This window comes from Pleurodeles waltl, chromosome 1_2 (genome assembly GCF_031143425.1).
Source record: "Pleurodeles waltl isolate 20211129_DDA chromosome 1_2, aPleWal1.hap1.20221129, whole genome shotgun sequence".
Taxonomy (NCBI): Eukaryota; Metazoa; Chordata; class Amphibia; order Caudata; family Salamandridae; genus Pleurodeles; species Pleurodeles waltl.
This window is the reverse complement of record NC_090437.1, coordinates 783403858-783425626: the sequence shown is the minus strand read 5'-3', so window position 1 is coordinate 783425626 and position 21769 is coordinate 783403858. Positions and strand designations below refer to the sequence as shown.

The window sequence follows — 21769 nt, the reverse complement described above, 5'->3', positions numbered from 1 at the left end:
AGTTTGATACCAAACTTCCCAGTTTTCAGTGTAGCCATTATGGTGCTGTGGAGTTCGTGTTTGACAGACTCCCAGACCATATACTCTTATGGCTACCCTGCACTTACAATGTCTAAGGTTTTGTTTAGACACTGTAGGGGTACCATGCTCATGCACTGGTACCCTCACCTATGGTATAGTGCACCCTGCCTTAGGGCTGTAAGGCCTGCTAGAGGGGTGTCTTACCTATACTGCATAGGCAGTGAGAGGCTGGCATGGCACCCTGAGGGGAGTGCCATGTCGACTTACTCGTTTTGTCCTCACTAGCACACACAAGCTGGTAAGCAGGGTGTCTGTGCTGAGTGAGAGGTCTCCAGGGTGGCATAAGACATGCTGCAGCCCTTAGAGACCTTCCTTGGCATCAGGGCCCTTGGTACTAGAAGTACCAGTTACAAGGGACTTATCTGGATGCCAGGGTCTGCCAATTGTGGATACAAAAGTACAGGTTAGGGAAAGAACACTGGTGCTGGGGCCTGGTTAGCAGGCCTCAGCACACTTTCAATGGTAAACATAGCATCAGCAAAGGCAAAAAGTCAGGGGGCAACCATGCCAAGGAGGCATTTCCTTACAGAGGCCTTTGCTGTGGTTTGGTCCCTGAAGAAGTTGAGACATACCTCTTTGGTACTCACTTCCTAGTTCAAACTGACCACAGACCTCTCAGATGGCTGATGCAAATGAAAGGTGAAAATCCAAAACTGTTGAGGTGGTCCATCTCCCTACAGGGAATGGACTTTATAGTGGAACACCGACCTGGGAGTGCCCATGCCAATGCAGATGGCCTTTCCAGGTTCTTCCACTTAGAAAATGAAGACTCTCTTGGGAAAGGTTAGTATCATCCTCTTTCGTTTGGGGGGTGGGGGTTGTGTAAGGAAATGCCTCCTTGGCATGGTTACCCCCTGACTTTTTGCCTTTGCTGATGCTATGTTTTGAATTGAAAGTGTGCTGAGGCCTGCTAACCAGGCCCCAGCACCAGTGTTCTTTCCCTAACCTGTACTTTTGTATCCACAATTGGCACACCCTGGCATCCAGATAAGTCCCTTGTAAGTGGTACCCCTGGTACCAAGGGCCCTGATGCCAAGGAAGGTCTCTAAGGGCTACAGCATGTCTTATGCCACCCTGGAAACCCCTCACTCAGCACAGACACACTGCTTGCCAGCTTGTGTGTGCTGGTGAGAACAAAACGAGTAAGTCGACATGGCACTCCCCTCAGGGTGCCATGCCAGCCTCTCACTGCCTATGCAGGTATAGATAAGTCACCCCTCTAGTAGGCCTTACAGCCCTAAGGCAGGGTGCACTATACCATAGGTGAGGGCACCAGTGCATGAGCACTGTGCCCCTACAGTGTCTAAGCAATACCTTAGACATTGTAAGTGCAGGGTAGCCATAAGAGTATATGGTCTGGGAGTCTGTTTTACACGAACTCCACAGCACCATAATGGCTACACTGAAAACTGGGAAGTTTGGTATCAAACTTCTCAGCACAATAAATGCACACTGATGCCAGTGTACATTTTATTGTAAACTACACCACACAGGGCACCTTAGAGGTGCCCCGTGAAACCTTAACCGACTATCTGTGTAGGCTGACTGGTTCCAGCAGCATGCCACACTAGAGACATGTTGCTGGCCCCATGGGGAGAGTGCCTTTGTCACTCTGAGGCCAGTAACAAAGCCTGCACTGGGTGGAGATGCTAACACCTCCCCCAGGTAGGAGCTGTAACACCTGGCGGTGAGCCTCAAAGGCTCACCCCTTTGTCACAGCACCGCAGGACACTCCAGCTAGTGGAGTTGCCCGCCCCCTAGGGCCACGGACCCCACTTTTGGCGGCAAGGTCGGAGGAAACAAAGAAAACAACAAGGAGGAGTCACTGGCCAGTCAGGACAGCCCCTAAGGTGTCCTGAGCTGAGGTGACTCTAACTTTTAGAAATCCTCCATCTTGCAGATGGAGGATTCCCCCAATAGGATTAGGGATGTGACCCCCTCCCATTGGGAGGAGGCACAAAGAGGGTGTACCCACCCTCAGGGCTAGTAGCCATTGGCTACTAACCCCCCAGACCTAAACACGCCCTTAAATTTAGTATTTAAGGGCTCCCCTGAACCTAAAACTTTAGATTCCTGCAACTTACCTGAAGAAGAAGACTGCTGAGCTGAAAAACCCCTGCAGAGGAAGAACAGAAGACACCAACTGCTTTGGCCCCAGTCCTACCGGCCTGTCTCCTGCCTTCCAAAAGAAACCTGCTCCAGCGACGCTTTCCAAGGGACCAGCGACCTCTGAATCCTCTGAGGACTGCCCTGCTTCAAGAAAGACAAGAAACTCCAGAGGACAGCGGCACTGCTCCAAAAGAACTGCAACTTTGTTTCAAGGAGCAGATTTAAAGACCCCTGCAACTCCCCGCAAGAAGCGTGAGACTTGCAACACTGCACCCGGCGACCCCGACTCGACTGGTGGAGAAACAACGCTTCAGGGAGGACCCTCCGGAGACTCTACGACTGTGAGTAACCAAAGTTGTCCCCCCTGAACCCCCACAGCGACGCCTGCAGAGGGAATCCCGAGGCTCCCCCTGACCGCGACTGCCTGAACTCCATTTCCCGACGGCTGGAAAAGACTCTGCACCCGCAGCCCCCAACACCTAAAGAAACGGAACTCCTGTGCAGGAGTGACCCCCAGGAGGCCCTCTCCCTTGCCCAGGTGGTGGCTACCCCGAGGAGCCCCCCCCCTTGCCTGCCTGCAACACTGAAGAGATCCCTTGATCTCTCATTGAAAACCATTACAAACCCGACGCGTGTTTGCACACTGCACCCGGCCGCCCCCGCGCTGCTGAGGGTGTACTTTTTGTGCTGACCTGTGTCCCCCCCGGTGCCCTACAAAACCCCCCTGGTCTGCCCTCCGAAGACGTGGGTACTTACCTGCTGGCAGACTGGAACCGGGGCACCCCCTTCTCTCCATTGAAGCCTATGCGTTTTGGGCACCTCTTTGACCTCTGCACCTGACCGGCCCTGAGCTGCTTGTGTGGTAACTTTGGGGTTGCTCTGAACCCCCAACGGTGGGCTACCTTGGACCAAAAACTGAAACCTGTAAGTGACTTACTTACCTGTTAAAACTAACATTACTTTACCTCCCCCAGGAACTGTGAAAATTGCACTGTGTCCACTTTTAAAACAGCTTATTGTGTTTTATGTGAAAAGTATACATGCTAATGAAATGATTCAAAGTTCCTAAAGTACTTACCTGCAATACCTTTCAAATGAGATATTACATGTAAAATTTGAACCTGTGGTTCTTAAAGTAAACTAAGAAAAGATATTTTTCTATAACAAAACCTATTGGCTGGATTTGTCTCTGAGTGTGTGTTCCTCATTTATTGCCTGTGTGTACGTACAACAAATGCTTAACACTACTCCTTTGATAAGCCTACTGCTCGACCACACTACCATAAAATAGAGCATTAGTATTATCTCTTTTTGCCACTATCTTACCTCTAAGGGGAACCCTTGGACTCTGTGCATGCTATTCCTTACTTTGAAATAGCACATACAGAGCCAACTTCCTACACTGAGTGTTTGACATTATTGATTACACTGAAAGCTAGAAGTGTGGAGAGGAAAATGACAATCAGAGCACTTGTCAGGTAACTTGTCAGGTAACTTCTATCTCTTAAGTATCACCACAAGAGACAGTCATGGGATAAATCTCGCCCTTCTGAAAAACACAAGTTCTCCTTATGTCTCCTGTTGGCTCACGTATAGCCTCAGTGAGCATTTCCCAATCCGAGGCGCATGCATCAGTTTCTCTACAAATGGCACTTCACATTTCTAGGGCATCTCATAATTGAAAGTGGATATATTTTTATATGGAATCACTGTTAAAACATGGAGACATTTGGATCTAAGTTTCTGATTTAAAGGAGGAAGGTAATCCTCCGATATCTGAAGAAAAATCCTAAATTCAGAGGACAAGCCATTTGTGGAATTTCCTAATAATCGCAATGGTATTGGTAGAGGAGCTTCGACAGTGGAGCTCTGCTCCAGTGAAATTCATAGGAATTTCCATTACTAATGCATTCTACACCAGGGCCCATATGGGTTTAGTATATTGCACATCATTGCATCCTTATTATATTGAGCCAACAAAGGTTGCTTCCTCTTGATATGGATTCAGTGTATACAGCCCGCGGCTCAACAAGGTTGTTCTTATAATGATGCATTTTGGAAAACAATCTTTTCACATGGTCAGAAATAATTTAGTACAGGATACTCCAGCCGCGAGGGAGAGGGTTTTAACTGGCCATCAATTTCTATCGCCTGTCATGTAGCACTAAATACTTGCCATAAATGGTGTTTCTATGCTGACCTTCCTTTACAGATAAGGTGCAACAGATGTTTTACATTCAGCCTTTAATGTTGATGCCCAGATGAAGAGCCACGAGTATCCTGGCCAGTGAGCTGTACTTAACGCAACAACCGTCTTTGTATAGCTCGACTGACATCCTGTTACCATTCATCATATTTAGAAAATGCATTAGTGGCATTAATCCAGCAATCTCCTTTTAATGACTGCTTTGAAATTTGGAACCACAGGATTTGTGAAAGCTAAAGAGAAAATGCTAGACAATACACATGCATATTTACAGAGCCAGTAATACACAGGTCATGGTTCAAAAGAATGGATGTGAATATGTATGTTTTACATTAAAATGGAAACATCAGAATATTAAATGACGAAGTATTAAATGAAGACACTTATCATACATCATTTCTATTTTGTAAATGTTTGGTATAAGGTGATCGAAGTAAATAATATTTAATGTGCTCCCCCAATCTTCTTGTTGCTAATCACAAGTTCATGAACATATTACCTACATGTATTCAATAGCCTCCTCACATATTCCTGGTTCTGTTTTGTCATTGATCACCGTTGGTATGTTATTGTTGCTAGATGGTGGTCTGTGTATGGGGCACATATAACAATTAAGTATCTGGTTGTTGATGCACTTAGACCAATAAGATTTAGCAAATTAAATACCTCCATGGCTAAGCCTTTGTGGACAATGTTGTGGTAGTGGCATTTATGTAAAAAAATTATCTCCACAGTTTGGAATAACTATGTTTAACAGAGGTTAATTTTCTCTTCTAATTTACAAGTTCCACATTGCATCGTAATTTAGTTCTCTGCATCGTAGTCCTGTACACATATATCTTTCCCAGGGCATGCATCGTTTCATGTAAAATTCTGCAAATTGTGGGGCTCTAAAAGGAAGTGATTACATTGATGTTCATTTTAAGCATAGACAGAAGCTAACAACAGCTTGCAACAGCACCTACTCATCTTCGAACTGAAAGCCAAACCTTCCACTGGCCCTCTATAATCGTGGATGGCTCTTTAAAAGTAGTGCGGCTGGATGGCAGGTCTTTTGGTAACCACAAAACACTAAGAGGTATGAACAACTCTGGGGGTTATTTTTATTTTTCCTTGCCTGATTGCATGTGGCCAAATGAAACACAAAAATGGTCATTGCCTTTGCAGTATACCTATTTTACGTGATATCTTTAGGAATTCACTCTGACTTTGATATCTTTTTACCACAACAAGCTTATGTCATGCGATAATAACATTAATAGTAGTAGTCTACTCTAAAACACATTTGAATCAAATACATCAATGTGTTTGTGTATTCACCGAAAAAAAAAAAACTTCACTGAAAGTAGTTATGTTTACTTTTACTCATAACAAATTATAATTTACTTATAAAAAATGGGAAATTCCTAAAGATCTACTGTTTATGTGAGGTCATAGTCACAAAACAAAACCTAAACAAACTTTCAGTAAACTATGTGGGGGTGGGGAATATCCCATTTGCACCTCATGACCTACCTCTTGACATCACTGCTAATGTCTCAAATGAGATCACACCAATAACAACCTTGTTTCAACATGGTTATTGTATGTTGAGTGGCCAGTGAAAGAGGCAAGCACAAGAAATAGTTGAAGGCTATTCTCTTTACTTCCAATAAACCTAAAATTACACAAAGGGGTATATTTACAAGTCCCTTATCGCCACCGGAGCATTACTTTATGTGATGCTTCGGTGGCGCTGTGCATTACGCATATTTACAAGGTGGTGCTAAGCCACTTTTTGTGGCCTAACGGCACCTTGTAAATATGCCTGATGCAGTCTTCTGCAACAGGGGGGCATGCAATGGGCATTGCTGTGGGATTTCTACCACAACACCCATTGCTTTTGATGCTGCCCCAGATTTACAAGAATTTTTATATCTGTGGCAACGCCAAAACATAACCCCCCCCCAGGGGTGGCGTTAGCATGGAGCAACAAGGAGAAATGCTTTCATTTAGCCTCGTTTTTGCTTTTTCCATGTGTGCTGTATTCTGCAGCACACATAGAAAACCGCCAATTTAGATTGTTTATGTGCAGGAAGGAAGACCTTAAACAATCACACCCATCAATGCAGACACCATTGCACTGTGGTGCAAGCATGCCTGCGTTGATGCAGGCTGCTTAATTTAGCACCAGTGCAGGGGGACACGCAGTAAATAGGGCACATCCCTGTGTTTCAAAACTGGTGCAGCACTGCTGACTTTGGCGCAGCACCGCACTGCACAAGTTTATTGTAAATCTGGCCCAAAGTATGTTTAGTTCATGCTGGGAGAGAAGAGTGAAACCACAGTTCATGCTGGGAGGGAAGGGTGAAACCACAATTATGACACACACCCCAAATCAGCCAAGGTCAACAGAAATTGCTGTGCACAGCCTTTGTCCATGGACAATATGGCAGGTGTGCCACTTATGACTGTGAGCCTCATCTTGCCCCATCAACCATTTCTTCTAAAACTGTACAGGTGATTTGAGATATCATATATCCGGTGCAGTTCTACACAGCCTCCAGCAGAATGCAGCTGTTCCAGTTTGCTCATTAACCCCTATATATGCCAGAGTCCAGAGAATTGACAATGCACGTTCCTCAACCACACACAGTGGGGATGAACACTTTCTAGAATTAATATGCTAGATCTAGGCCATTTTTACAAATGTTTCCAATATCTAGTTTCCATGCAGCAACATGTCCTTTTAAAGTGAACAAATAAGGGTCAGTGTATCTGTATCATTTGGTAAAGGGAACACATTGATGTTTTTGTGATTGTACTGTGAATCATAAATATAAAGTAGCAATGGAGGCGTACACGATTATACCATATCTACTTTTGTGGAAACCAGTGTGGATCATTTGTTGTTACAATACTTGGGTTACTGTACCTTCCTTGCAGTCATGCTTATTTTCATGTAGGACGAACCCATTTCGGCACTGGCACATGTAGCTCCCAATAGTGTTTATGCATTCATGCTGACAGCCGCCATTGTCCTTTGAGCACTCGTCTTTGTCTGGGGGCGGTCAAAAAAGTTATCAATAATTAATTTTATCGTGAAAAATAACATCAGAAACATTGTAAAGGATAGCATGAAAAGGGCGAAGTAAGACCTTGTTATTCTCAGCTTAGTTCTACCCTATCTTTGTTTGGCCTGAAATCTTACACCATGACATATCTTCCTGCAATATACGTATTAGATGGGCGCATTATAAACTAAGGGTCATGTCCTTGGACAACTTCAAGAGAATCTCTCATGCTTATCAGGGGAGATTTCCCAAACACAGGGCAGATTATCTGTTAGGAAAAGCCTGGTTCATAACTTTAAAAAGTAAACCTGATTTGAAGAGCTCTCATTTTTGCTACTTTATTAAAATAAATGTTTTTTTTAAAAGAGGATAACGATTATAATGTAGTACTGACATACTCCAATAGAGTCATAAATGATAGAAAGAACTTGAGTAACTAATACTGCAATATACATACTAGATGGACTCATTAAAAACTGAGGGACATTTTGTTGGACAACTTGAACAGAATCTCTCAAGCTTTTCAGGGGAGGAAAAGCATGTTACCTACACAGCTTTAAAAGGTAAACATGACTTGAATAGTCCTCATTTTTCTACTTTAATAAAATTAACGTTTTTGTAAAGGGGCTAATGATTATAATAGTAGTAATGGTATACTACAATATAGTCATCACGCACAGAAAGAGCTTGAGTGACAAATGCTGCAATATACATATAAGATGGAAGCATTATAAACTATGGGGCATGTCTTTAGACATCTTGAAGAGAATCTCTCATGCTCAACTGGGGCAATTTCCTAGACACAGGGCACATTATCCGATAAGGAAATCATGTTACCTAGACAACTTTAAAAAGTAAACATGATTTGAAGAGTCCTCATTTTTGCTATTTAATAAAATAAATAATTATTTTTAAAGGGTTAATGATTATAATGGTATACTACAATAGAGTCATCATGAATAGACAGAGCTTGAGTGACAAATATTGCACTGGTTAGGGTAACAGCCTTGGACAATATTTGAATAGTTATGAGAAATGCTTTTCTAATGACTAGTTTTTCTGTAACAGGGCTTTTCTATCTACTCAGAGGACAGCTGACTTTTCAATTAATTTAATGTTTTTAAAGCACCACCTTGCCCCTCTGCGCTTACTTCTGCACACCTAGAAGCAAAAGACAGCTGCAAGAAAGGTCAGTTCTTCAACACCTCGTGGAACCATTACTGCATTTACCACAAAGTGTATATTAAACAATAATGACAGTACGCTAAAATTCCTTGTTCCCTCTGCCTATCCTCAGGGCTCTTCGGACACCACCGTTTCTAGATATTAAAAGGTATTTGAAGGGCAAAAGAAGACTTAATTACCTGGAAAGTGTTTGTCCAGGATATTTTATATAGCTTGGACCTACCTGCAAGCAGAAGCAATGATCATGGCTTTTATTGCAAAGAGAGTAGGTCAAGCTCTGGGCGCTATCTGTAGAACAGCGTGGTGTATGGTAGTATATGGGATTCAGCAGACAAATTGTTATAGAAGGCAAGGTGTAAAGAGGAGGTTGGATAGAAGTTACAGGGAAAGAATTAGCGAGAACACTTTACATGTGCTTTATTTTTGCACATTTACATTATTCATAGCTACAATCAAGAAACAAAGTAATTGATCCACAATTAATTGATCAACAATCACACATTTTCTTTGGTCAGGTGCTGAAGCCTGGATTCGAGACTAAATTTTCAGCAACTTTGTCCATGTCTGCACTCGATTACATTAAGTACTGGGAAGTAATATATACTAAAACAGATACATTTTTCTTCCATGTACAAGATGTTAGAGGAACAAAGACATGGGCACTTTACCTAAGGGCTAATCATTGCCATCCACTGAGCTAGTGAATTAACATGACCATTTCATAAGGACAATATTTTCTATAGTTTGAAAAGGTAAAATATGTTGAAGATTAAGTTAAACATGCGAGATGTAGCAACTGTGTATAAATCAAAACGTTTTACAATGACATACAAGGTGTGATATTCAGGCCAAACAATTTAACAACCTGTGCATGTTTGTTAAAAACTTACCGACATATAAACTGATAAACATGCATTGCTGGCAAGAAATACCAATATCTGTGAACAACAGACACTGCAAAAATTATGTTAAAAAGCATCTAAACAGGTCTTTTGTGTAGACCAAGCTTATAACAGCCATTTAGGAATGTTATGCAGGGACCACAAACAGGAACATTTAGCATGTTAGTGATAAAGCAAATGCTAACTGCTGTGTGATGAGCTATAATAAACAGGAAAAAGGTTCAGGTTTAATTCAAACTGGGCAAGAATAATTGGTAATCCCACTATTTTATGAAAGCTGGATTTCAAATAGAAGCAACAAGCTTTAAAGCATACCTGGTAGATCCTTAAGTGAAGAGACTTATTTTAGTTTAAAACCAAAGTAGAAAATGTGTTACAAAAATTGAATACAACTGCTAGAATCAGCTAGCATTTATATGTCAATTACTGAAGACGTGTTTTCAAATGTACTTTACTGTGAAACTACACTAGCTCAGTTGTACACCAGAACATTTTGTTGTGGGCCAATTACTGAAATGGTCTACTATTATTATCATTGTGGTAAGGTAGTAATTTTGAGGGCATGTTGTGATGTGTATTTTGTTGTATATTTTGTGTTAAGCTGTAAAGAAGGCTAAATGAAACATCTCGTTCAAACTCATATATATCTATTACCTCATACTATATCTGCCTGTTTCCTGCACTTTTGTGCTTGCATGTTTCAGTTGTAAAGTGGTATCTCAGACTTTTCTCTGTCAATCAGAAAAAATGGGTTTAATCTTCGTTTTTTAATTTGGGTTTTGTGTAGTTCTTGTGCTAATTTGCAAATCCTTCAAAATATTAGGGAAATGTAACTGAAACTTCTAAGTTCCCATCAGGGATGGGTATTTTGTAGCTGTATAGTTTCAATTGCCTTCAAACATCACACTTCAAGAAGACAGGCTTGAGATCAATGAAGATATAAGAATTTAAGTGCGTATAGCCTTGCCTTTTTATAGTGCTTTGTCAACAAGTAGAGGACCAAATTCTTCATACGTATCAAGAGTTGTGTCTGTTCAATGATTTGCAGATGACATAGAGAGTGAATTGAGATTAGTAATGTTCCTTGATTGGGAACCAGTGGGGGGCCTTCACTTCACTTATTAAAGTGAGTAGCAGTCAGGATGATGGACTTGCACCAATTCTATTGCCATGGTCCATTTATAAAATTACAACCGAGACATCTTAGGACATTTACTTGGGAGTTGTTAGACGGACGGCCACTCATAGTTTAAAACCATCAAACAAAAGAAAGGATGAGGAAGCCAGACTGGCACCCAAACATGGTCACTAAAACATCTAAGCATCTAGAGCATAACACACTAACCTATTATTCTAATACGGTTATTGCTCTTCTAGACACTAGGAACATATTGAAGGTGATTAAAAAGAAATAAGGACATACTCTGTAAAGGTTTTAAGAACTGAAACTGTAGGCAGTATGTAAAACCCAGTGTTCATTAAATATTTGAATATTTACTTCCTAGCTGGGGTGATTCAATTTCCAGATTGCAATTCCTGCTAAGAGCCCTACACTCCACTATTGTTTCTACTATCTATCAATGCTCAGTCTGTTAAGGGACAATAAAACCTCAGTGCTTTCAAAAACAATTGCACTTTCCAAATGTTTATTTTTTCTGAAAAGAAAGGGAATATCAAAATATAGATGTATAAAAGAGATAAGCAGGCTTAAACAATGTTTTTCAGAGAAGTGTTAAGGCTAGCCTACACCAAGACCAGTGAAATGCAAAACATCTTATTTGAGCATCATAGGTTATGGTACTATTTAATCTAGTAGCAGTACTTCAAATGAAAATCATATATTGGTCAAGCCTCTTCCTGATATTGACATATGTACTGAGAAAAACATAACCATAGCTTTTGCTAGAACATTAAAGAAGGTGATATAGACAATGTTAAAAAGTGTATAACTTGTATATCCCCCACTTGGATGCCTTATCTCCTTGTCTCTCTGCACAAACTTTGACACTTCTCATAGTTGCACAAAAGACACATCCAAAACACTTCATACAAATAGTTCAACACTGAATAAGTCATTGGTGAACAAGTCGGTTGCAAGCTAGAATGCATCATGTAGATGAAAATGATCAATGCAAAATTAAAGTAGTGCAAGACACGACTAACAAGGAACCATTGCCTTTTAAAAATTTCCAAGAAGATATATTATTCAGCAGAAAACTGTGAACAATAAACCCTGCAAAAGAATGTATCAAGATTATATAAATAATGCACACTCAGAATCCCTAAAGGACAACACTCTGGTGTTTAGCATTACAAGGACCTCATCACCCAAACTTAGGGATTTCTAAGACATTATCAAACAATAGCCAGCATCCTCTTTCTTTCATGAAAATCCCCACCTCAAGTCGTCTTCACCCCCTTCAATCTAGTGAGTCCAACATAGGCAATTCACTAACCACTGATCATCAAAGCTAAACATCAGCTAATGGTGGTCACTAGTTTGCTGCTAGGTGATCTGGCCTAATGGCTAAGCTTCTGATGTTCATAACTAGGAACACTTTATACTTCTAGCTTTCTCCAGTCATTAGATGACCATGGACAAATCACTGAATATCCCCGTGCCTAAACCTATAAATATGAATACTATATTGAAGCATGTAAACAATCAGTCCAGTATGTGGTCTAGTACTCTCTGAGTTATATCTTTTTACTGACACCCACTAATACTTTCTGATTTCTCTAGTTTAATGGTGACTCAGAATGAAGTACAGACCCTCATGTTTGAAAGGCCTCTACAATGAAGATGTTCTTGAAAAAACACTCTACTGTCCTTTTGAGTGAAGTCTAGACTATAGCAAATACATACAATAAATTATAGTATTTGGATTAAAGAATTCACCGTGAACATTATCACAGAGATTGCTACACCATTCAATTCTGCCTTAACGTACAGAGCAATAGTAGAACTCCTAAGACAAACAAATCTCACCCAACACTTCAAAATACCTTCAAGCAGATCCCAAACGCTTGCCCAACGTCCACTCATCCTGTAATTTTAATTGTCCAAAGCAAAATGCTTGAAAAAATAATCACTCTATACCACATGGCCAGCTGTCTTTCTTCAGGCCTGCTCACTTGTAAGCCTGCATTGACTGATCTCTTGGAGAGCCTGCTGGATCCAACCACAAAGCATTACTCTTAATGGAACTCTACTATGTGTAATATCAAATAATTTACATGTGCCAGTGTCTGGGTGAAGGTAATTTTCTGTCTAGGTTTATTTTTGGAAAATGGATTTGAATTTGGGACATTTAATAAGTGTATACAATGAGTCTAGTAGTGGGCTAATTTTCAACCAGTATAAAGGGCTTGATTGCATGTGTTAATTGATGCTCACTATCCTTTCTATTAACTCATTACATGGTGCTAAAATCTTCCAAAAAATATAATTTCAAGCTAAGGTCTAATTGTCTACATGCACAAATCAGAAAACTGTTGCACGTTACTCTACCGATCTTAATTTTCATATATAAGAAATCATTTTACAAATACTCATTAGGTGGCCAGCAGATTGCAGCCGGGCAGAGAGATACCCCATACAACCTTTGAGCCTGCTGTATGGCTAGGGTTCTCCTTAGGCTCCAGGAATTCTAAGCCAAAGATATCGCTGAATTTTGAGTTATGCAGCGCTGCTGGACGAGAAGCCTTAAAAAAGGCGCAAATTTGCTCTCCATATTCCCCTGACATACCACTGCGTATTCTGGAGGAGTTACCCCATGGAGAGTATTGGAGGAGGCTAGAGACTTGGCAAGAGGCAGGAGCAACAGCACTGGGGACACTCTTTGAGGAGGGGGATCTGCTATGTTTCGAAGAGTTCCACCTTCGCTACGATCTCCCAGGGGCCACTTCATTCTCCATGGGGCCTTTACAGCAGCTATCCGTAAACACTGGAAGTCCGGACTAGCAGAACCACGACGGACAGGGTGCTATCAATATGTAATAGCTGCCTCAACTGATGGCCACCAGGGTGCCCCCTGAGCTCAGCCCATCATCCTAATGGCTATACTTATGAGAGGACGTCCTATATACAACACTGCTTATTCTTTAGGGATGAAACATCGAATTTCTATACACAAAGGATCGCACCTCATCATGCATTGCTGCATGATCTCCCTTTCGGACCCCACAATTACATCAGTAAACATATTGATTAGAGCAAGCTCACACTAGGACACACCCTATGGGGGGAGTTTTCCAGGACTGATAGTAGTTTGGTCACATACAATCAGTGCTTACACCACTTTTAATGTGTTGAACTGATCCTATTGCATGCTGTGCTACTATATTTCATCCTAAATTAATTATGCTATGGATGTCCATAATCTGATGTTTTACATGCAATCAACGTCAATATACAAATTAGATTGAGCCCTCTTCGGGCATGTACCTTGTATGTGAAGTTGAAAAGCAATAAAATCTGTTTAAAAAAAGAAATCATTTTATAAATGTAATACCGAAACATTCAACATTTCAGACTACCACTTTTAGGTATATATTCTGGCAAAATAGAAGCACTTCATCCTGCAAATTACTTATTGCAGGTTGTAAAGCCACTGTTTCCAAAACAGTCATACCTAAGTACACGGTTGAGATAGTTTTTGATGGACAACATATTTAATTTCAAATCTGGGTCACAAGTAATTGAGTAACAATTATAAGCACAAACGTGCACCCAGGAAATAATCCTGCCCCCACATGGTTATTATCAGTAATGCTTATTTAGAACTTCCAGGGAATAATGACTGAATGATTGGAGGTGGAAACCAAACAAATGGCTAGTTAATTCAGCTGAATTGGAGAACTAATTTATGCACCTTGCCTGTGAACTCAGTGCTGTCCATTTAAGGGTAAGAACTGTCATACATCATTTGCATGTGTGTGTGTTTGGGATTGTGCAAGCATTCATGCACACATGCAGGCATGTCTGCTATGAATTATCATAACCTGAATCTGTATGCATTTTTGTGAATGAATGATTGATGCAAGATGCAGAAACAATAATCAGGATCATAGTTGTAAATGTTTTTGCCCACTTCTGTCTTCATTACAGTATTTTAGTCTACTCAGATCTCCCTTTGAGCAGACTTCAGCCTGTTAAGTACACTGCAGCAAGGATAAGTTTAGGATTCAACAACCAGAATCAATCAGTCAAACAATCAAACAAGTTATAAAGCGCGCTACTCACCCGTTAGGGTCTCAAGGCGCGGGAGGGAGTTAGTGGTCGAAGAGCCATGTCTTGAGGCGTTTTCTGAAGGCCAGGAGGTCTTGGATCTGGCGTAGTTGGAGCAGTAGGGAGTTCCAGATTTTGGCGGCGAGGTAAGAGAAGGATCTTCCTCCGGTGGTGGAGCAGTGAATACGGGGGACGGAGACGAGGGCGAGGCTGGTGGAGCAGAGTTGGCGGGCGGGGTTGTGGAAGGTGAGTCTGTCGTTGAGATAGGCCGGACCTGTGTTGTGTATGTCTTTGTGTGCGTGGGTGAGTAGTTTGAGGGTGATCCTCTTTGATACGGGTAGCCAGTGTAGTTCTCTGAGATGGGCTGAGATGTGGTTGCGGCGTGGGACGTCAAGGATGAGTTGGGCGGAGGCGTTTTGGATGCGCTGCATTTTCTTTTGTAGTTTGGCCGTGGTTCCTGCATAGAGCGTGTTACCGAAGTCCAGTCAGCTGCTGACTAGGGCGTGGGTGACTGTTTTTCTGGTTTCGACAGGAATCCACTTGAAAATCTTGCGGAGCATGCAGAGGGTGTTGTAGCAGGAAGAGGAGACTACGTTGACCTGCTGAGTCATGCTGAGTGCTGAGTCGAGGATGATGCCCAGGTTCCGTACTTGGGTGGTGGGGGTGGGGCCGGCTCCGAGGGACGTAGGTCACCAGGAGTCGTTCCAGGCAGAGAGGTTGCTGCCGAGGATGAGAACCACTGGTTTGACTGTGTTTAGCTTGAGGCGGCTTAATTCCATCCAGTCGGCGATAGTGTGAAGTCCCTTGTGCAGGTTGTTTCTGGCTGTTGCGGGGTCTTTTGTGAGGGAGATGATCAGCTGGGTGTCGTCTGCGTAGGATACTATGTTGATGTTGTGGGATCGTGCAATGTTGGTGAGGGAAGCCATGTAAACGTTGAAACCCTTGAGGGACGCCACAGATGGTTTCGGAGGATTCAGACAGGTAGGGCGGAAGGCGGACTCTCTGGATTCTGCCGGAGAGGAAAGAGGAGATCCAGTCAAGGGCGTTGCCATGGATCCCGGTGTTGTGGAGGCGTGTTCGAAGGGTGTGGTGACAGATGGTGTCAAAAGCTGCGGAAAGGTCCAAGAGGATGAGAGCTGCGGTTTCGCCTTTGTCGAGCATGGTCCTGATGTCATCTGTGGCAGCAATGAGTGCGGTCTCACTTGTGGTTTTTGCGAAATACGGATTGGGAGGCATTGAGCGCTTTGCTGTCTTCCAGGTAGCGGGAGAGTTGGCTGTTCGCGATTTTTTTCGATGACCTTCGCTGGAAAGGGGAGGAGGGAGATGGGTCGGTAGTTGATGGGGTTATCTGGATCTGCTTTGGGTTTCTTCAACAGGGCGTTGACAACAGTTATGGTTCTGTGTGTATGAAAGTACATCTATAAAAAATAATTGCACTATGCATTGCATTTTCCTCAGCAAATAATGTTTTGCACTCGAAAGTCACTAAATATTCTTCTTGCCAGCTCTTCTGTTCTTCTTAAAAACTTTGAGGCATTTGCAAAAAGTGTTTGCAAATTGCGTACTGAGGTTTCGCAAATGGAATAGTATTTTGTGAACTGACCTATGCATAAATAGGTCAATTCACAAAATACTGAATCACAGGTGGTCACTGAACAGCCTGCCTAATTAATATTCATTAGGCAGGTCACAATTTAAGACAACCTCTGATTGGCCACTATACAGTAAATAAATCATCATTTTTCAATACTGCCTATTGCCTTAAAGGCAACAGGATTGTGTTTAAAACTAAAGATTTACTTTTTGTAAATAGTTTCAGTGAGAGGCCCCAGTGGTCACAGGACCACCGCCTACTCTCCTGGATACTTTTTTAAAGATTTACAAAAGGGAAAGGGTCCAAAACGGACACCCCCCTCTTTGTGAATAAGTTACCACCCCAATTTGCAAATCAGAAACGTTTTATATATTTGGAACCAGATTACAGTTGCAATACATTGATGAAGCAGAGTCAGAACGACTATTTGGAAGGGAAACCCAAAACTCATTATTTCCAAATAGCGATTCTGAAATTACTTCTGAACATATTTTGCTATTCAATAGTTGTGAAAATTATTACAAATAGTGCTGTTTAAGCCTTAGCTGCTTTTCCTAGCACACTACATATTTGTTATCAAAAGCACCAAGAAACAATGTAGGGTGATCACCAGCTATTTATAAGAACCTATTTATATAGGTAGCTCGATGGATGGATGAATGGATTCCTATGTTTAGTTAATTTTCTACCTCCTCCTTTTCTGTAGACTGTAAGAAACTGTTTGAAATTGGTAGGCACCCAGATGATCAATGGCTTGAGAAACAATGCACAAATATCTCTAGTTGTATTTACCTTGTGCTGTATAAACTCTGTTTAAGTGCGCTCCTCCTAACGAGAATCAATACTGTGTCACAACTGCATGTAGTGTGTGAATGATGTTCTCTTCAGTTTAAGAGAAATCACAGGAAAGCAATGAAAATTGCTTTGTATAAAGACTTGGAGAAGTGACTAATTGTTGGGTTACATGAAGTTAAATAGTAACAAATCGATAGCACGCATCCTTCTAAGTTCCAGTGCTTAAAGGCAAGGGCATCACTTCCTGCTCTGTTGGCAATACTGCAGACTATGTGGAAACTGATTGAAACAGGAAATTGGCACAGTTCTTTATTGACATTTCCCTTAAACAAGCACCAGGCAAGCAAACAAGCAATTTGAGCAAAAAGGAAGGTGAAATGTAATGGTTTGAAAAGCTGACTTAACATTTAACCCTTATCAAAAACGACATTATAAAAGCAATCTTGCGTTCCATTTGCAAAAGTGCCTGAAATAATAAACGTTTGTCTGAAACAAGAGTGTTATTATTCAGCACAATTATCTTTTAATAGAGTTGGATGATAACAGAAATGGTTTTGTAGAAGTACTTTTGGAATTACAGTCAAGATCGCTGTAATTTTCCCTCAACCGAAGAATAATGGAACATAGTTGAGCTAAGCAATAATAATTACAACTATGTTAATTAAGAGATAACCAGACGTGCACAGAGTGCGAAAGAAAATAAATGTCTTTGTATCTTAAAAGTGCTGAGAAAAAAAGATGCTGCTTGCATTTCCTGGCTTTTAATGTGACTGGTAATGCTTCCGTTTGCAGCAGGCATATTACACATACCTACACACAGATCCTCCCCGCCCCCACACACACTCAGCGCACCATGACGTTGAAATGGCCATAAAAGGGTCTACACTGAAAGTGTTTAATCCATGACTAATGTTTACCCATACGAAGGACAAATGTTTAGAGGGTGGTGGGAAGATATTATATATTTGCTTTGAAGATTCTTCTGAGTAATTTGGGAGTTATAAAAAGTGGGAACAAACGGGAAACAAAAGCAAAAGACAGTGATAAACACGACACAAGCCAGTCTTGGACTTCAGCCATGATGCACACGCAAGAAGGCCATCTGGGTTTTATTACATTAGTCTGTGGTAGAAAAGTGTAGGTTTTGTAGTAGAGAGCACCGCCTTGGTCAGGTGCTAGCCTCATTGTACTCAACTTACACAGCCACCCAAAGAAGGCTTGGATAAAACAATTAGACTGTTGAATGTCTCATTTTGAGTTTGGGCTGTGGCTTTCCTCCGTAAATATATTAGAAAAGCATAGTTTTGTAGTCAACTTTTATTTTGAGGATGTTAAGCACTAAAACAGTCTATTTCCAACAGCGTCTGCTCTGCAGAAAGACCCTCTCACTGCCGCACCATGACCATGTGGAGCTGTTTCAGAGGAAAGGACGGTGAAAGTTGCGTTACAATACCCTTGATGGAACTCATTTTAACAGCATGTTTTCTTCTCAAGGCTGCCTAAATACACACACACAACAGAAAACAGATGTATGTACGGAGCTTAGCATGGGCTTAAGCAGAATAAGGATATCAGCTAGACACTTGTAAAAGTAATCGAAAAAAAAAGAATAATCTTGGAGAATGAATTCTACAGTTGAGAAACTGGGAGGCAATAAGGCTAAATGAGCTTTGACTGGTTGGGAAAGTAAGTGTGGAGATGCATGACAAAATATTGAAACAATCTATGTCAGTCCTGTGTATGTTAGTCAGATGATTGTTATGAGAAATAAATCACAATACTTAGTTGTTTAGATTTAAGCAAAAGTGGCACCCTATCCTGCACAATTATAAAGAGAAAATTAAACGAGGCTGCTGGGGACCTCACTTTTAATAAGGATACTTACCCAAATGGCATGACATTATATTCACATATCATATTACAACATAAAATGGCTCAGGGTATTTAGCACTTACTGATAACATGTGGTGTGTTTTGTGGGTCATTTTTCAGTCCTAGTAAGGTCAGCTGTCTTTTTCACTCTTACTGGATGAATATATTTTGTTACTTAAAACTGACTACTGGTGAACTCTGTTATGTGCAACACAGCAAAGTGTGTGTACTGAGCGCTGTGTAATAGGATTACCATCCTATAATCTGCTATATTTTCTTTTCTTTTTACAGGTGCAGTTTAACATTAGAACATACATATATTATGGAAAATATGTGACTACTCACTGGCAATAGTCTATTACAGATGAATAGTGTAGTCACAGTGACACTTAGGGCCTGATATAGAGTTTGACAGAGGGATTACTCCATCACAAACATGACGGATATCCTGTCCGCCATGTTACAAACTCCACAGGCCTTAATGGAACGGTAATACGCCAGATGGGACGTCCATCACATTTGTGATGGAGTAACCCCTTCCGCCAAACTAAATCAGGCGCTTAGTCTTCATGTATTTGTAAGCTCACCCATACCGGGGGAGAGCTCTGTCAGCTGGCACTGATGAATGACCCAGTAAGAGTAGGCAGGCATTCTGATTGACCCCCTACCTGAATACCACATCATTGCTTTCATGTATGAAAAATGCATAACGGACTACAGAGCAGCTGCATTCAATGCAAAAGACTGTGTCCATGCCTGAGAAACATGGTCAAATGTACCATTCATTCATGAGAAGCAGGGACAGTCAACAACTTCTGCTTACCTACCCAAAAGCTTCCCAAAAATGTTCACATTCACAAGGCAGCTCACAGGTAAGGCGGGAGGGCATTGCTGGTTTCTAGCCAACTTGGACAGGCCTGCACAACTATCATTTGGGTTTTATGCAGTGCTCTCAATTCATCTCTGATCAGAAATCAGCAGCACATACATTCTGTATTGTTCTATGTCTAACAGTCTTGCTTTTGAAAAGTGAAAAACAAAACTACGAGTTCCAGAATGGAAACATCAGGACTAGATGAGCTTCTCATGTTTGACTTGTAGCACACTGTAGACGGTGAGAAGAGCAGTTATCGACATGGTCATGTAACTATACTGGTACATCAAAGAGGATGGTTGAATTCACTGAGAAGTTCCGTGAACTTGTAGAGGTGCCCAGCCTGTGGCATCATGCCTCTTTATTGTGAAGGAATTTCTTGGGAAATATTGAAAACCTTAAAAAAATACAGTTCGGGATATATTATCACAGATGCCAGTTACAATTTTTACATAGAATAGTACGAATAATAAAAAGGGGTAGATTAAAAGAATAGGTTGATCCTGTGAGGAGAAAATACATTTTTGTACCTAAGAGGAAAGAATAATTTAAAGCTGTTATTTATGAAATTAAAGAAGCAATTGGACTGCTTCCTCTGGGTAACGGTATCAGCCACGATGAGTCTAGTGCTACAATTCATTAATAGAAAATTTAATTTAGATTTATTTCAGACAGCATTTAATGATGCTGTAGCAGGCTGCAGGGCTCTGCCGAGGATGTCGTGAGTATGCCTGAACATACAAATGTTTGTAATGTTTATTGTTGATTCATAAACTATTAGATATAATTTCTCTTTTACCTTCAGAAACTATTATTTAAAAAAAATGGATTTGTCAATTGTGTTCTTCAATAAATTGAACTCAATTGTTTTATTATTGACACCAAGGGATTTCCAGCTTAATACAGAAATGTTACAACAGGCCTGTGTTTTTTCTGTCTTATGAACGAAACCTCATCTTGTCTATTACACATGGGAGGATCTAAATTCACAAACATCAATCCTGATGAAATCCCATGGTGAAGAAAAGCCATGCCACCTTGTGATCTCTGGTGAACTGACAAAGCACATGAACAAGGTATTGAATCCCATGAGCATGGTTATAAAACGATTTTAAAAAGCCCTAAAAACCTCCCACAATCCCTACAATGGAGAAAAATTAGAGTCAGATCGAAAAATCAGTGCACAAAAATGTGCAAAAAATATCCATAGCAACACTACACTGTAAAAGTATTTCTTCTAACTTATCATGCAGTCTTTTAGCTATTTTAAATAGGGCAAAAGTAAAGAGGAAGAGGACACCGGGACAACTGGGTGAGTACCACAGGGGAATTTAATGCCAGAAAGAACAAGGAAGATTGGATGTTTGGACTAAAGCAGTGGTAAATAATCGAGGAATAGTTTGTTTAATTAAAAATAAAATAAAAAGAAAGGCCATTAATTTGGTGTGGGCAGCATGTGGAAGTGGGGACGAGAGAAATATTAGGCAATGGAGTAAGTGGCAGGCCATTGTACTTACAAGGGGCGAATGTGGGGGCCAGTGGAGAATGGGGTCTAACGTTTAAAACTTCAAAAAATACCAAATACGTTTTTGCAAAATGTTGTATGTGGCAAAGGTTTCCTTAGGATGTACAAAAGCTTTGAAATCCGTTTTTTCTTTCAATCATTTTTTGCTTGTGTTTTTCTGAGGTTGGATGTGCTTCCAGTTATCTCCTGGATCCACATTCTTTATAGTCTGAGAGTTTAGGGTAAATTGCCTATAGGGTGAAATGTAAATCTCTGAAAGGTAGGTTAATCTATTAAGAAAATAACTGTGACTTCCCACTTGTGAATTTAAGTCAATAGTTCATCTGATATGTCCTTAGATATG

At 41.0% G+C, this 21769-nt stretch overlaps 1 protein-coding gene across 1 annotated transcript in view; it reads right to left on the bottom strand.

Moving 5' to 3' along the window:
• Positions 1-21769, bottom strand: part of TLL1 (tolloid like 1) — a 519202-nt gene that overhangs the window by 100848 nt on the left and 396585 nt on the right. Inside the window, exon 17 of the mRNA XM_069243956.1 lies at positions 7311-7436. Within this exon, the coding sequence (XP_069100057.1) occupies positions 7311-7436 (126 nt within the window). The remainder of the gene's footprint in view (positions 1-7310; positions 7437-21769) is intronic.